Raw genomic sequence first — 15633 nt, 5'->3', positions numbered from 1 at the left:
GCTCTAGCGGCTATTGCTGCCTACTTTGTGTGCTTTTCTGAATGACAAGAATGATGTCACCCCTGGCATTCAGGTAGCTGGAGAGCTGAGTTCTCATCAGCGCCCGCTTTCCACATAGCGTCCCAGGGCACGTGACCCCAAACCCCCCCCCCTTACTTGTCCCCGGCCCTGATCACACAGGTTTGCTTACATTACTCCAGAACCAAGCAGCACTTGCATTCTGTTCAGTCTCGGAGAAAGACCCACTGAGGAGAAAGAAGCTCATATGGGGAAATTGGACCAGTTAGACTACAGTTATACATAGATGTAGAATGTATATCTCTGAAAAGATGCATGTAGGGAGGCTTTAATGATTTGGCGTTCCACTTTGTTTTGCGTTCTTTATGCCTGCATCAGTAGGCTTTTGTTGCAGTCAGAACTGCTTCCCTTCAATACCAGTCTATTGAATTACAAAAAGTAGCTTGGAGTAGGTTAGAAGGATGTCAACTGCAGATCAAATGCACCTGGCCAATGAATGATCTCAGAAGTGTCTAACTGATATCAAAAGCACACTGCATTTTCCCATTGATACAAACTCAAAGCCCATTGACACTTGCCCTAAATGTGGTTGGTGGTCCCATAAACAAATAGAAGCATTGAAGGGGCAAAACCATGTGAATGAATTGCTCCCCTCTATTTAATTGCTTATTAAAGTGTTACTAAACCCACAACAGTAAAATCAGTCTGTATATGCAGTAAAGCATTTTTGTTTTCCTCACTGTGGAACCTAAGGGGTTGTGTAAAAAGGCTGCTTGATCTTGTATGCACAAATCTTCCCCACTGGATATGACAGACCCCGATATGACAGACCCCTTGGAGGCCAATCGGCACTGTTCAGACAGAGGGTCAGGAGCCCCATTGGACAGCTCAGTGCAGTATGAAAACTCCTACAAACTTCACCAGGAACTGATAGAAATCACAAGACTGCTGATGAGAAAATGTATTTAGAAGTTTATATTTACTAAAATAATTAAATTCCATGTTCTGTGTACCGTGGGAGACTAGTAAATGCATGCTCCTGGGTTTAGTAACACTTTAAGTCAACAATCTTTAGTTTTATATTTGTAATCTATAATGGAAATTCTTGCAGGTCTTCTTAGTGTGATCATGGAGCCATTTTTCAAAGGGGAAGTGTTCGATACATATCTGGTACCGATTAGCATTAGCTATGAACGAGTACTAGAGGAGTCTCTTTATGCTTATGAGCTTCTTGGAGTGCCCAAACCCAAAGAATCTACATCGGTAAGATTATCTGCACCTTTGTTTCTGCCTTCGTTCAAATGTAATGTATGTATGCTTAATGATGTACATTGGGGTGTTTTTTTTTTTTTTTTTTTTAGGGCTTGCTAAAGGCCAGGAAAATTCTTAGTGACAACTTTGGAAGCATTCATGTGTTTTTTGGAAAACCAATATCATTGAGAGCTCTGGCCTCTGGAAGACTGAACCGATCCCAATATAATCTTGTTCCTAGGTATAGTTTCTTTATATGTTTTTATTGATGCTGTCAACATTTTTCTTGTCATGATTTTGCAGAAACAGTAGAAAAAGAATACTAATTTAACGTGGAAGTTCAGTCAAAACTAATGCTAAACCTACTCGGACACATTCGAAGCCTAATGTCTAGGCCTGTAAAGAAGAGATTGCTATACTTATCTATTCTTCTCTATTCTGCAACTGCTCCAGTCTGGTCTCAGGCTGAGCTGTCAGCACATACAGCCCTTACAATAAAGACATTGTTTTAAGGAGTGCGGCAGTCCAGGATCTTCTTCTATCCAATGGACCTGTGCATAGCCAGCACCCTTTTGGTTTAGTGGGACGGAAGCAAAACCAAGGGATCAGCAGTTTTTAGAGCGGTATCATCTCTCACTGAGCTGTCAGCAGCAGCTTCAGTTTGTAGGCGTGTGCAGGGGGGGCAGCCGACAACGGAAGCCCCATAGTAACTATATGGGTAGCATATCCCAGCCATATATATATATATATATATATATATATAATATATACCGTATTTTCCGGCGTATAAGATGACCCCCTAATTTTCCAGGAACAATTTTGGTTTTGGTATATACTCACTGTATAAGACTACCCCCTTCTTACTAGTCTTTCTGGAAGCTGAGGGGTAGCCAGAACCGCTGACAGAAACAGGCTTTTTCAAATCTCACTGTGCCATTACATTACATTCCTCACTGTGCCATTACATCACTTGCCCCTCATTGTGCCATCACTTGCCCCTCATTGTGCCATCACTTGCCCCTCACTGTGCCATCACTTGCCCCCTCACTGTGCCATCACTTGCCCCCTCTCTGTGCCATCACTTGCCCCCTCTCTGTGCCATCACTTGCCCCCTCTCTGTGCCATCACTTGCACCCCCTCTGTGCCTGAGCTTGCCCCCACTGTGCCTGAGCTTGCCCCCACTGTGCCTGAACTTGCCCCCCCCAGTGCCATCACTCACTTTTTTTTCAGGCGGTGCGGTGACAGTCTCCCTGCTGCGCACGTCAATGATTTAAAAGACGCGCCTTCTCCTCAGACTGTCCTGTGTTAATCGGAACACAAATCTTCCCAGCAGCGCCTCTGTTCTGTGTTCCGCCTATCAGGGACGTCTTCTCATCTCGTCCGAGGATGAGAAGGCATCTGTGATAGGAGGAACACAGAACAGAGGCGCTGCTGGGAAGATTTGTGTTCCGCCTATCACAGAACACTCTGAGGAGAAGGAGCGTCTTTTAAATCATTGACGCTCGCAGCACGGAGACTGTCACTACACCGCACCGCCTATTCAGGAAAAAAGTGAGTGATGGCAGAGACCGTACCCGGCGTATAAGACGACCCCCGACTTTGGATGCATTTTTTTGCATCCAGAAAGTCGTCTTATACGCTGGAAAATACGATATATATATATATATATATATATATATTTAATACAGTGTCAAGCCCTGTACACACGGGCTGAATATGGGGTGGTTCAATAAAAACCATCCGACATTCGGCCTGTGTGTATGGCAGCCTATTCGACAGAAGCCGGCCAAACATCCGGACTCTGTCAAAGGGACATGACAGAAAAAGGTCTGCCAATCGGCATCTGATCAGCTTTCTCAGGCAATGGCTGAGAGTGCTGACCGGAGTGTTCTGACAGGGGGACCATCCCCCTGTCGGAACACAATAGCTCAGTGGGGAGATCGCTGTACTGACATTGGATAGTTGGTTAGTTCAGCGACTCCTCCTGAGCTCTTCTGGGTTTTTTTTTCATTTAGCCCACTGGGTTAGAGTAGGTTTTGCGTTAGAACTTCCACTTTTTAACCAGGGCTTTAAAATCTTCTCTATTTCACTACACTGCTGCAGAAGCTGTATTTTTACATAAAAGATATGATATCAATCGATTAATGATATTAATCTTGATGAGATTTTGGTAGCGCAAAAGAGAATGACTGCCACTTAGTTTTGTAGGAAGAATTAGATATTGGGTTTTATATGAAAATATCTTGGCATTTTGTTTTAAAAGAATCCAAACTTAAGCCTCGTACACACGATCGGATTTTCCGACGGGAATTGTGTGTTAACAGACTGTTGGCTGATAATCCGACCGTTTGTACGCTCCATCGGACAATTGTTGTCGGATTTTCTGTGGACAAATGTTGAATGGCAGGCTTTAAAATTTTCCATGGACAATGGTCTGTTGTCGGATTTTCCGATCGTGTGTACATAAGTCCGTCAGACAAAGGTGCAAAGTACAAACACGCATTCTCGGAAGTAATGCTCACCAAACACAACATTAGCAGAAGGTGCCCAAAGGGTGGCGCTAAAGACCTGAAAATCTGCGTAGTACGTCACTACGTTGGTGTTTGTTGGCCGACAATTGTGTGCCGTTTTTATGCAAGACAAATTCCTGGCCAACTCCCTTCAGACAAAAGTCAGACGCTTTGTCTGCGGAAAATCCGATCACGTGTACGAGGCTTTAGTTATAAGTTGGGAAAGAAAACATGGTTGGAGAAAGTACAAAACTAAACTTGGGGGTCTATTCGACCCCCAGTGTCTCCCCTGCCTCTAGTGCAGCTATTCAAACACATATTGTGTTTGAATAGCTGCATCCTCAACTACATTAGTTAAAGAATGACAGTTGTGACCCTGGAAGTGACATAATACATGTTGTTTCCAGGGTCAGGAGGGATCAGGGAATGTATGTTTCCTGCGATTCTTCTGTTCTCACTGCACAAACTGTTTCCCGCGGTCCCTGGCTTCCCAAAGTAACAGAGGTGCCCGGGAACTGGCATGGGTTCTGCCAGTAAAGGGGGATCCGGGGTTTGGGGGACACTTTTTAAAAATCCTATAAAGGTGGTCGTGCAGCTCTAGAGCCTTATCAGAAAGCTCTTCGCCGGCCCTTAAAGCTGGTACCAAGGTCGCAGCTGCAGCTATGGGCTTGATGTAACCACTTGTCTACTATGCCGTTTATAAATGTACCGTACTGTGCAGTGCCATGTTGTATGCTTAATTTTTTAACACAAACAGAAACTTTAGGCTGGGTTCACATATACGCAAATTGGATGTGCTTTGAACCGCATCCAATTCCTAACATATGAACCGGCAGCCTTCTCTATGGAGCTGGTTCACAAATCTGCAGGCCAGCCCTGGTGTGGTTTTTAAAAGTCCTGTGCGTTTTTCAGTCCGGTTTAAGTGCGATTTCAAGTAAAAAATTACACCTGAACTGGTGAACAAAACCACACCGGACTCCTTTTAAAAATTGCGCTGAAACCGTGCCCGGACATGTGTGAACTGAGCCTTATGTCACGTACACGCGATCATTTTTCAGCTTGAAAAAAAAAAAAGTTTTCCCAACTTCATCATTAAAACGACGTTGCCTACACACCATCGTTTTAAAAAAATTATCTAGCAAAGCGCGGTGACGTACAACACGTACAACGGCACTATAAAGGGGAAGTTACATTCGCCTTTGGGCTGCTTTAGCTGATTCCGTGTTAGTAAAAGACGATTCGCGCTTTTCTGTCTGTTACAGCGTGATGAGTCTGCTTACTCCATTATGAACGGTAGTTTTACCAGAACGAGCGCTCCCATCTCATAATTTGCTTCTGAGCATGCGCAGGTTTTTTACGTAGTTTTAGCCCACACACGATCATTTTTTACAACCCGAAAAACGACATAGTTTAAAACGACGTTAAAAAATGCAGCATGTTCGAATTTTTTTTTTTTTGTCGTTTTTCAGAACCTGAAAAATGATGTGTAGCCCACACACGATCCTTTTAAATGACATTTTTGAAAAACTATGTTTTTTTCATGCCGAAAAATGATCGTGTGTACGCGGCATTACTCTGCTATAGGATGTGTGTGCAGGCCAACAAATGACACCTTGAAACTACATGATTAATGCACATCTTATGTGGGTGAAAAACGCAAGGTGCAAGTAGGAGAGTTTATAATGCCTATAAAAAAAGAACCAATGCAGCCATTACATCTAAAGAACTGGTAGGCTGCAAAATATTACATTCTTTAAATACGTTACCATGTGTAGAAAACTATGTAAGCAAATGTTTTGCTGGCTTACCAATTGGTCTTTTCCTTTTGTTTCTTGTGAGTTTTTTCCTGTGAGTTTTTTTTTTTCTCTCCTTTTATTGCCATTCTATTTGTGTTGTACACTATTAATAATTGGCTGTATATTATTTGTGTTAATGTTTTTCTTAGGCATCTTTCTCAGAAACCTTCAGATGATATTCAGAAGTTTATTTCTGACGTGGCCTATAAAGTAGAGCTTCACCAAATAGCCAACATGGTCCTCAGCCCCGGAACCTTGATAGCAGCCATTTTGCTACAGAATTTTCCTTCACTCAGTTACAATCTATTGGTTGACAAGACTTTGTGGCTGAAGGATTTAACAGAGGCCTTTGGAGGATGTCTAGAGTGGCCTGGTATGTATATGAGTAATAGTTTGCACAAGAAGTAGTTTAACCGCTTGCCGACCAGCCGCCGCACTTATAGTGCGGCAGGTTGGCGTGGCTGCGTGAATCGCCGTACTGGTACGGCGGTCCCTTTAATGGCTATAGCAGGTGGAGCCGATGCGCATGGCTGGCGGCTCCGATGTCTGCCATCCACTCGTGATCGCTCCTCGGAGAGCCAGAATGGGGATCTGTCGATGTAAATAAGCATATGCCCATTCTGTCAAGGGAGGAGAGAGAGATAGTCTATTCCTAGTAATCAGGAACAGCAATCTCTCTCTACTCCCCTCCGCCCACAGTTAGAAACACCTACCTAGGAAACACTTAAGCCCTTGATCGCCCCCTAGTGTTAACCCCTTCTCTGCCAATGTCATTTATACAGTGATCAGTTGCTATTTTTAGCTCTGATCACTGTAATGTCACTGGTCCCAAAAAAGTGTCATAAGTAACGATCTGTCCACCGCAATTTAGCAGTCCCGCTAAAAATTGCTGATCACCGCCATTACTAGTAAAAAAAATGAATAATAATTGAAATGCCATAAATATATCCCCTATTTTGTATACTCTATAACTTTTGCACGAATCAATCAATATACACAATATACGTTTTTTTTTTTCTATAAGAAATATGTAGAAGAAAACACATTGGCCTAAACTGAAGAAATATTATTGTTTTTTTTTTTTTTTAGGGGGGGATATTTATTATAGCAAAAAGTAAAGAAGGGGGGGGGGATGATATATACAGTGGGGCAAAAAAAGTATTTAGTCAGCCACCAATTGTGCAAGTTCTCCCACAACTATGAGAGACAAAATGTGGAAACAAATCCAGACAATCACATTGTCTGATTTGGAAAGAATTTATTTGCAAATTATGGTGGAAAATAAGTATTTGGTCTCCTACAAACAAGCAATATTTCTGGCTCTCACAGACCTGTATCTTCTTCTTTAAGAGGCTCCTCTGTCCTCCACTCATTACCTGTATTAATGGCACCTGTTTGAACTTAGTATCAGTATAAAAGACATCTGTCTACAACCTCAAACAGTCACACTCCAAACTCCACTATGGTGAAGACCAAAGAGCTGTTGAAGGACACCAGAAACAAAATTGTAGATCTGCACCAGGCTGGGAAGACTGAATCTGCAATAGGCAAGTAGCTTGGTGTGAAGAAATCGACTGTGGGAGTAATAATTAGAAAATGGAAGACATACAAGACCACTGATAATCTCCCTCGACCCCGTGGGGTCAAAATGATCACAAGACTGGTGAGCAAAAATCCCAGAACCACACGGGGGGACCTAGTAAATGACCTGCAGAGAGCTGGGACCAACGTAACAAAGGCTACCATCAGTAACACACTATGCTGCCAGGGACTCAGATCCTGCAGTGCCAGACATGTCTCCCTGCTTAAGCCAGTACATGTCTGGGCCTGTCTGAGGTTTGTTAGAGAGCATTTGGATGATCCAAAAGAGGATTGGGAGAATGTCATATGGTCGGATGAAACCAAAGTTGAACTGTTTGATAGAAACACAACTTGTCGTGTTTAGAGGAGAGAGAATGCTGAGATGCAACCAAAGAACACCATACCTACTGTGAAGCATGGGGGTGGCAACATCATGCTTTGGGGCTGTTTCTCTGCAAAAAGAACAGGACGACTGATCCATGTACATGAAAGAATGAATAGGGCCATGTATCGTGAGATTTTGAGTGCAAACCTCCTCCCATCAGCAAGGGCATTGAAGATGAAACGTGGCAGGGTTCTTCAGCATGACAATGATCCCAAACACACCGCCCGGGCAACGAAGGAGTGGCTTTGTAAGAAGCATTTCAAGGTCCTGGAGTGGCCTAGCCAGTCTCCAGATCTCAACCCCATAGAAAACCTTTGGAGGGAGTTGAAAGTCCATGTTGCCCAGTGACAGCCTTAAAACATCACTGCTCTAGAGGAGATCTGCATGGAGGAATGGGCCAACATACCAGCAACAGTGTGTGACAACCTTGTGAAGACTTACAGAAAACATTTGACCTCTGTCATTGCCAACAAAGGATATATAACAAAGTATTGAGATGAACTTTTGATATTGACCAAATACTTATTTTCCACCATAATTTGCAAATAAATTCTTTCCAAATCAGACCATGTGATTGTCTGGATTTGTTTCCACATTTTGTCTCTCATAGTTGAGGTATACCTATGATGACAATTACAGGCCTCTCTCATCTTTTTAAGTGGGGAAACAATTGGTGGCTGACTAAATACTTATATTTTTATACTTATATTTTTTTGTTTATAGGGCAAAAAATAAAAATCGCAGAGGTGATCAAATACCCCCAAAAGAAAGCTCTGTTTGTGGGAAAAAGAGGACCTCAATTTTGTTTGGGTACAGCTTCGAACAACTGCACAATTGTCAGTTAAAGCGACACAGTGCCATATCGCAAAAAATGGCCTGGTCATTAGGGGAATAAATCCTTCCGGGGCTGAAGTGGTTAATGCACGTATACAAGAAGTTCATAACATTTGAACCATGACCCACAATTTGACCAAGTCAAATTTTTAATCTCTTGTTTAAAAAATAAATAAATAATTGTTTACTTCCACCCTGGACCGGACGTGACGTCATGACGTTGCTCCAGTTTTCCAAAGCCATAGAGGCGATCAAAGATGATCTAGTCTTTTATCACCTCTGTGACCAGCCGGCCACACTGTTGGACTGTTTCTCGGGCGGTAAGCAACACCTAAGAGCCACTCAGAACACTGTCAAAAGAAAGCCAGCCTCCAGGCTGAAAAGAGCAATACCGGGGCTATGGCTGATATCTTCAGCCATAGTCCCGGTAAACCACTTGTTAACCGCAACATATATATACAAGTGATGCACCAAAATTATGACTGCCAAAAATAGGGTTTTTAGTGTTGTGCCGAAAGATAATGGCTGCCAAAAACAACCGTGATTTTGCTGTGATTTTTTTACCAAGCTTATGGTGTTTTTCACTAAAAAAATTCCTTCTGTGTTTTCAATGCATTTCAATGGGGAGGTGCGTTTTTGGTGCCGATGAAAACTGTATCATTACCAGTAATCGGCATGGGTTTACGAAGAGTCGTTCCTGCCAGACCAATCTGTTGACGTTCTACAAAGAAGTAAGCTGCCATCTAGATAAGGGAAGGTCTGTGGATGTGGCGTATCTGGATTTTGCAAAAGCATTCGATACCGCTCCCTATAAACCCTTAATCTACAAACTAAGGTCTGTAGGCATGGACCATATTTTTATGGATGGAAAACTGGTTACAGGGGCATGTCCAAACGGTGGTGATATGGTGATAAATAACGTCTACTCAGACTGGTCTGGAGTGGTAGATTGGGTACCCCAAGGTTCTGTCTTGGGAGCAATTTTGTTTAAAATCTTTATAAATTATAAACATGTCAGTATAAATGGCTCAATCTGTTTTTGCAGACAACACAAAAATAAGCAGGGCAATAACTTCAGGATATATAAATTTTTGCAGGAAGACCTGAAAAATGTATGGCGTGGGCAACTACATGGCAGATGAGGTTTAAGATGGATGTAAACCTGATTCATGAAATTTGACCTAGGCACAAATATCTGTAGTGTTTTCTTATCTCTCTCCAAAACACTGAGTACTGTGTGTTTCTGCTTTTTTGTTTCTCTGCTATCAGCATGATAACTTCTGGCAAGTTCTCTGAGACGGGAGGTAAAAGCGAGGTTGCTATAAATAGATTAGCCGAGAGCTTGTCTTGTCACAGCTTTGCAAGTCTCTCCCTTTCTAGAGCGGGGGGGGGGGGATGCCTTTCCTCCAATCCGTTGTCTCCAAGTGTAAGCCAGGAATCCGCACCCAGTGCAGAATGAGGAAGTAAAAATTCTAACACAATGTAAGAATTTTAAAGAATATAAAAAGGGAAAGACAGCAGATATACATGTAAAATTTATGTAGGGAGATTTGTTCAATCTCTGTGTATCATCTGAGGCTGTTCACTTCACTGGGGGTTTACATCCACTTTAATGTTGAAAAATGTAAAGTGATGCACTTGGGGGATAAAAATAAAAATGCTAACTACTCACTAAGGGGAGAACCTCGGGGGGACTGGAGGACCTCAATTGCGAGGAATAACTACAAGCGCTAAGTTTATTAAACAAATACTTTAATGGTGATTCCAGCGTAGGAAGGAAGCTTTTCAATCTCTGGGAGTGTAAGAGGACATGGGGACCCACAATGAGATTGGAGGAGAAAGGTTTAACCTTAAGCTGTGTAGGGGTTTTCACTGTCGGGGCAATAAGGATGTGGAACTCTCTTCCACAATTGGTCGTGTCAAAGGGAATATTGATAGTTTTAAAAGACTCTTGGACGTGCATCTTGGTAAACACAATATACAGGGATAATTTTCTTGCAAAACAAACTGGAGCAGTTTGCAGGCGCTATTGCACTAAAAATAGCGCCTGCAAACCGACCCTGAACAGCTGCTGCTGTTTCTCCAGTGTGAAAGCCTCGAGGGCTATTGCACTGGAGCCGTGTGCTAGCCGCATCTTTGGAGCGGTGTGTATACCGCTCCTTCCCCGCTCCCGCCCATTGAAATTAATGGGACAGCGCGGCTATACCACCGGCAATGTGCCTCTGCAGAGGCGCATTGCGGGAGGTTTTAACCCTTTCTCGGCCGCTAGCGGGAGGTAAAACCACTCACTAGCAGCCAAATGGCGCCACGAAATTGGCAGTAAAGCACAGATAAAAATAGCAGCGCTTTACCGCCACCGCACCTCCCACCCCAGTGTGAAATGGGCCTTAGTAAACTTGTTTGTAACCCCACAAGATTGTTTTATTTTCTCAAATCTGAATCCTCAAATTTTGTTTTCTTTTTGACTATAGATAACCTATCTGCTAGTAAAGTGGTGCGTTCCAGTCTGGACCTTCATGCAAATATCACAAAGCTTGTCGATGGTGAGGTCTTTCTGTTTGACAGCAACCCAGATGAGGTTTTCACAGAAGAGCTGGTGTTCAGTAGAGCAGTCTCTGTACTCATGTGGGCCTCCTACAGGAATCAGATGGTCAATGTTTACGCAAGGCCTGCTCTGGTGGTTCTAGCGATGAAAATGGCACAGAGTTCAAGGAGTGGTGAGAAATTCTATTGGTTGTGTCTAGAAAGAGAAACAGCAAGAGGTGTAATTGTAGTTAACAATTGGTTTCTTTTATATTGATATTTTGGTTTTTGGTAGATACTGGAGTGGTTAACTACTTAAAGAGGAAGTAAACCCTCTTAAAATAATCCAGGAAAAAAACCCACCTGTAAGAGAAAGGCATAATGAGCTAATATGCATAGCATACTAGCTCATTATGTGGCACTTACCTGAAATCGAAGCCCCTTAAGTGCTCCTCATTCCCAGCCGCCGCCATGTCTCCTCGGAGCTTCTTCCTGGTATCGCAGTGATTGGCGACTGGCTGGAGTGCTGATGGTGTCGCTCCCGCGCGTGGGACCGGCATAATCCTGGCATTATCCCATTCAGAATGCCGGGACGCTCAGTGCGCCTGCACCGTTGTCTGCGGCGCGCATGCAGTGTTTTCTGCATATATCTTCTTAACGGTGTAGGTTAAAGGGTCACTAAAGGGAAAAAATGATGAAATTACTGTTTATAGGGTATAGAGACATAATAGTTAACTGATTCCTTTTAAAAATGATTAAAAATAGATAAAAACCAATCATATAATGTACCTACCGTTTAGTTTCGTTTTTGCTGTTGTTTCCTGGTTCTCTGATGTACAGAGCCAGAGAGCCAATAGAGGGCAGTGAAGGTTTTGCAAAACGAAACTGGATTGGTGCCGAGGGGTTTTAGACACACCTCCTTGATTAGTCACCACAGTGAGAAATCTCCCAATACTGCGGTGATCAGGAAACAGACAACCAGGAAGTGTACAGAACAGAGAAGAATTACAGCAACATCAAAGCAAAAACGAACAATGAGGACATGAAACCAGGACTTCAGTAGGGTAAAGGAAGCTATTTAGCTAAAAAAAATGTTTTCGTTTAGTGACCCTTAAAGGAGATATTTCTTGCACCTACAGGTAAGCCTTAATCTAGGCGCAAGTAGTCAAAGTGGGCTTACAACCACTTTAAATCAGAACTTCACCAAAAAAGGGAAGTTCTGCTTTGCATCCAGCCCCCCCTTTACTCCCCCCACTTCTGGTCAGATCGTTGCGGCAATCTGAGCAGAAGTTGCCTCCTCCAACCACTCCTAACACTGTAGCTGCTGACTTTTAATAAGGAGACTTACCTATCTAGGGTTCCCTCGATGACGACAGCCGAATCCGAGCAATCGCTCGGGTCTCGGCTGCCCTGCCGCCATTTTCGGTGAGGGAATCAGGAAGTGAAGCCTTGCGGCTTCACCGCCCGATTCCCTACTGCGCGCGGCGTGACGTGAATGGATGATGTCTCCTGGGACACACACAAGGTCCCAGAAGACACCGCTCCACCATTCCACAGGAGGCAGCCAAGGAACAGAAGAAAGAAGGCGGACCGCGGATCAGGAAGTGGCAGATTAGGACGATCTGCCTAGCAACAGGCACTTCAGGTTTGCAGCATTTAAAAAAAAAATCTTGGTGGAGCTCCACTTTAAAGAGTATCTGTCATTTTAGCTCCATCATGGCAGTGCCTGTTAGCGGGCATCCACTCACCTGCTGCCACCACGTCCTTCACCTTGTTGTGTCACTGCCGCATCACCAGCCGTCCCATTAAAGTGAATGGGACTGTCTGTGAGTCACCAGCGGGTCAGAGGAGAAGCCGCTGCGGGACACAGATGACAGTTGCTCCTTTAACAATTATGATTTAAATCGAGTTAAAGAGGTTGTAAAGGTTCATTTTTTATTTTCTGAATAGGTTCCTTTAAGCTAGTGCATTGTTGGTTCACTTACCTTTTCCTTCGATTTCCCTTCTAAATTTTATTTTCTTTGTCTGAATTTCTAACTTCCTGTCTCTCCTCAGTAAGCTTGCCCCCATCATCTGAGCCGTTCTGACTGGGGGTTAGTCAGCCAGAACAGCTTACTGAGGAGAAACAGAAAGTGAGAAATTCAGACAAAGAAAAAAAACATTTAGAAGGGAAATCGAAGGAAAAGGTAAGTGAACCAACAATGCACTAGCTTAAAGGAACCTATTTCGAAAATAAAAAACAAATCTTTACAACCCCTTTAATTCAAAGCTTTTTACTAGTGATTTAATCGACTTGACTTAAAGCGGGGGTTCCGCGGGTTTTCGTTTTTTTTTTTTTTTAATGGCTTTTGCCGCTCTTACCTTGTGAAGGTAATCGCTCATCTGTCCCAGTCTTTTAGCCCGCTGCATTGCAAATCGCCATAAAAGAATATCTTTTAAAATTCCAAGATGGACGTTTCCATCTTTACTGTGGTCACTGTGAAGCCCAGCTCCTTGTCCTTCCGGGATGCGGTGAATGCTAAAATGGAGGAATCGTAGCCGCCCACGTCACATGACACGCTTGCCGAGTCACATGACCCGCTTGACTAGTCACGTGACCCGCGAGATATCGCGGGATTTCAGCACATGGCGTCTCCTGGGATTCTCTGGACTCCCAGGAGACATAGTGCTGGTCGGGGAAATTTGGAGTCCACGCCCACTCCCGCTGGGAAAAGTGAGTGACAGCTCACAAAAGGCCAGAGTACAAAGGTAAGGAGGCCGATTAACAAAAAAAAAACGGATAGATTACTATCAATGGCTGGTGGTTTTAAACAGCCAAACGTATAATTTAGGGTGAACCTCCGCTTTAAATCAATTCCACTCTGTGGCCACAGCATATGTACTCTCCCCCTCTATTTACAGCCTTTAATGTTTAAGGGGAGCGGACGTGGGGTGGTAAAGACTTGGCTTAGTTGTATGTTTTTACCAGCGCAAGCACAAGCATAATGAGGCTATATTGATGTAAATCTGATACAAATTTCAGTTTTACGGGCTATTATTTCTGTCCAGGCAAATTGCCAGTATAATGAATACAGTTAATAAATTGATCAGTTATCAGTTTCTCTCTTCCTTTTTGGGGATTACCCTGTATGGTACTTTTCCAATATTAACATGATGATTCATACAATACCAGATGTGATTTATAAGATACACTTTACATGCTAGGACAGGCTGGTAACAAAATGCAGGGAAACTACCGCTGGACACTATACTAGCCGTGATCATAAGGGGAGCCTGTGTGACTGTGATTGCACTTTTTGGTTCCTTGATGTCATTAGGGGTGCATCAGAGGTTACAGCAAATAAAATTAAAATAGAATGTATAAAATGTGTACATATATTGTGAATAGGATAGCCATTGTATTGCATGTTTTTTATTTAAACTGCTGATTTTTATTTATTTTTTTACATTTGACAATTTTTTTTTTTGTTTGTTTTTACATTTATTGACTATTGTGTGTGTGTGTGTGTGTGTGTTTTTTTTTTTTTTCAGAGGATGTTTACGAAATGTTCGACTTCCTAAGAAATCTTTTTTCCAAAGAGTTCATCTTCTTTCCTGGTTTTGAAAAGAAAGTAAGAAAAATATTTAGCATTACAGTATGTAAGATTGTACAAAAGTGATGTGGGCACAGCAACATCGACTTAGCGCTCACTTATGCCAGAACGCGGTTCAGGAAACCTGCATTTTGTGTGCGTTTCACGCACCACATTTAGGTCGCACTGGATGTGAAAGCTACTGCTGGTGCCAGTATATTTCTAACAATACTCCAAACCCAGATTGCAAGTGCAGTGCATTTTCCTGCACCAGATCACTTGGTACTGCAGTACGATCTAATTTGGTGCTGTGCGTTTTGGAAAAGTATTCTATGCACTACTACACTAGTGCGATTTCAGCCCACTCAAATAATTGGGCTGAAATTGCACTGAAGCACAGACCATGTTCCTTTGTGATTCAGGTGTGTATTGGCTCTTATGCCTCATACACACGACCGGTTATCCCGTTGGAAAACCTGCAATGAGAGCTTTTGGCCAGGAATCCCAGCCGTGAGTATGCTCCATCTCAGTTTTTCCGACGGGAAAACTGCCGGACAAAAGAGCAGGATCTCTTTTTTTTTTTTTTTCGTCAGGAAAAAATCCTGGCGGGAAAACCGTTCGTCTGTATGCTTTTACGGGAAAAAAAACACGCATGATCGCAAACAATTTGACACGTGCTCGGAAGCATAGAACTTCATTTTGTCAGCTTGTCGTAGTCTTTTATGTCACCGCGTTCTTGGCAGTCAAAAGTTCACCGGACTTTTATGTGATTGTGTGTATGCAAGGCAGACTTGAAGGGAAATTCCATCGGGAAAACCGTTGTCTTTTTATCCAATGGAAAAACCGGTCGTGTGTACGAGGCATTAGGGTTAAAACATATATAAAATGGGAACTATGGACAAAATAAAAAATAACATATATGATATGTTAATAGCAAATTCCCCAGAGTATTCAAGAACATTGGGGAACAGCAGATTGAGGATGCTTTGTGGTCATCCAAAAGAGATGCTTTGTGGTCGTCCACTCAACCCCCGGACCAGAGCACTTTTTGCGATTCGGCACTGCGTCGCTTTAACTGACAATTGCGCAGTCGTGCGACGTGGTTCCCAAACAAAATTGGCGTCCTTTTTTCCCCACAAATAGAGATTTCTTTCGGTGGTATT

General features: G+C 43.0%; 1 protein-coding gene across 1 annotated transcript in view; it reads left to right on the top strand.

Moving 5' to 3' along the window:
* GNPAT (glyceronephosphate O-acyltransferase) overlaps nucleotides 1-15633 on the top strand; it is a 50116-nt gene that overhangs the window by 17942 nt on the left and 16541 nt on the right. Inside the window, exons 7-11 of the mRNA XM_040350939.1 lie at nucleotides 1130-1281; nucleotides 1380-1510; nucleotides 5725-5948; nucleotides 10847-11092; nucleotides 14430-14509. Of these exons, the coding sequence (XP_040206873.1) occupies nucleotides 1130-1281; nucleotides 1380-1510; nucleotides 5725-5948; nucleotides 10847-11092; nucleotides 14430-14509 (833 nt within the window). The remainder of the gene's footprint in view (nucleotides 1-1129; nucleotides 1282-1379; nucleotides 1511-5724; nucleotides 5949-10846; nucleotides 11093-14429; nucleotides 14510-15633) is intronic.

This window comes from Rana temporaria, chromosome 4 (genome assembly GCF_905171775.1).
Source record: "Rana temporaria chromosome 4, aRanTem1.1, whole genome shotgun sequence".
Classification (NCBI taxonomy): domain Eukaryota; kingdom Metazoa; phylum Chordata; class Amphibia; order Anura; family Ranidae; genus Rana; species Rana temporaria.
Note: the sequence above shows the minus strand (reverse complement) of the source record. Positions and strands in the feature narration are given on the sequence as shown.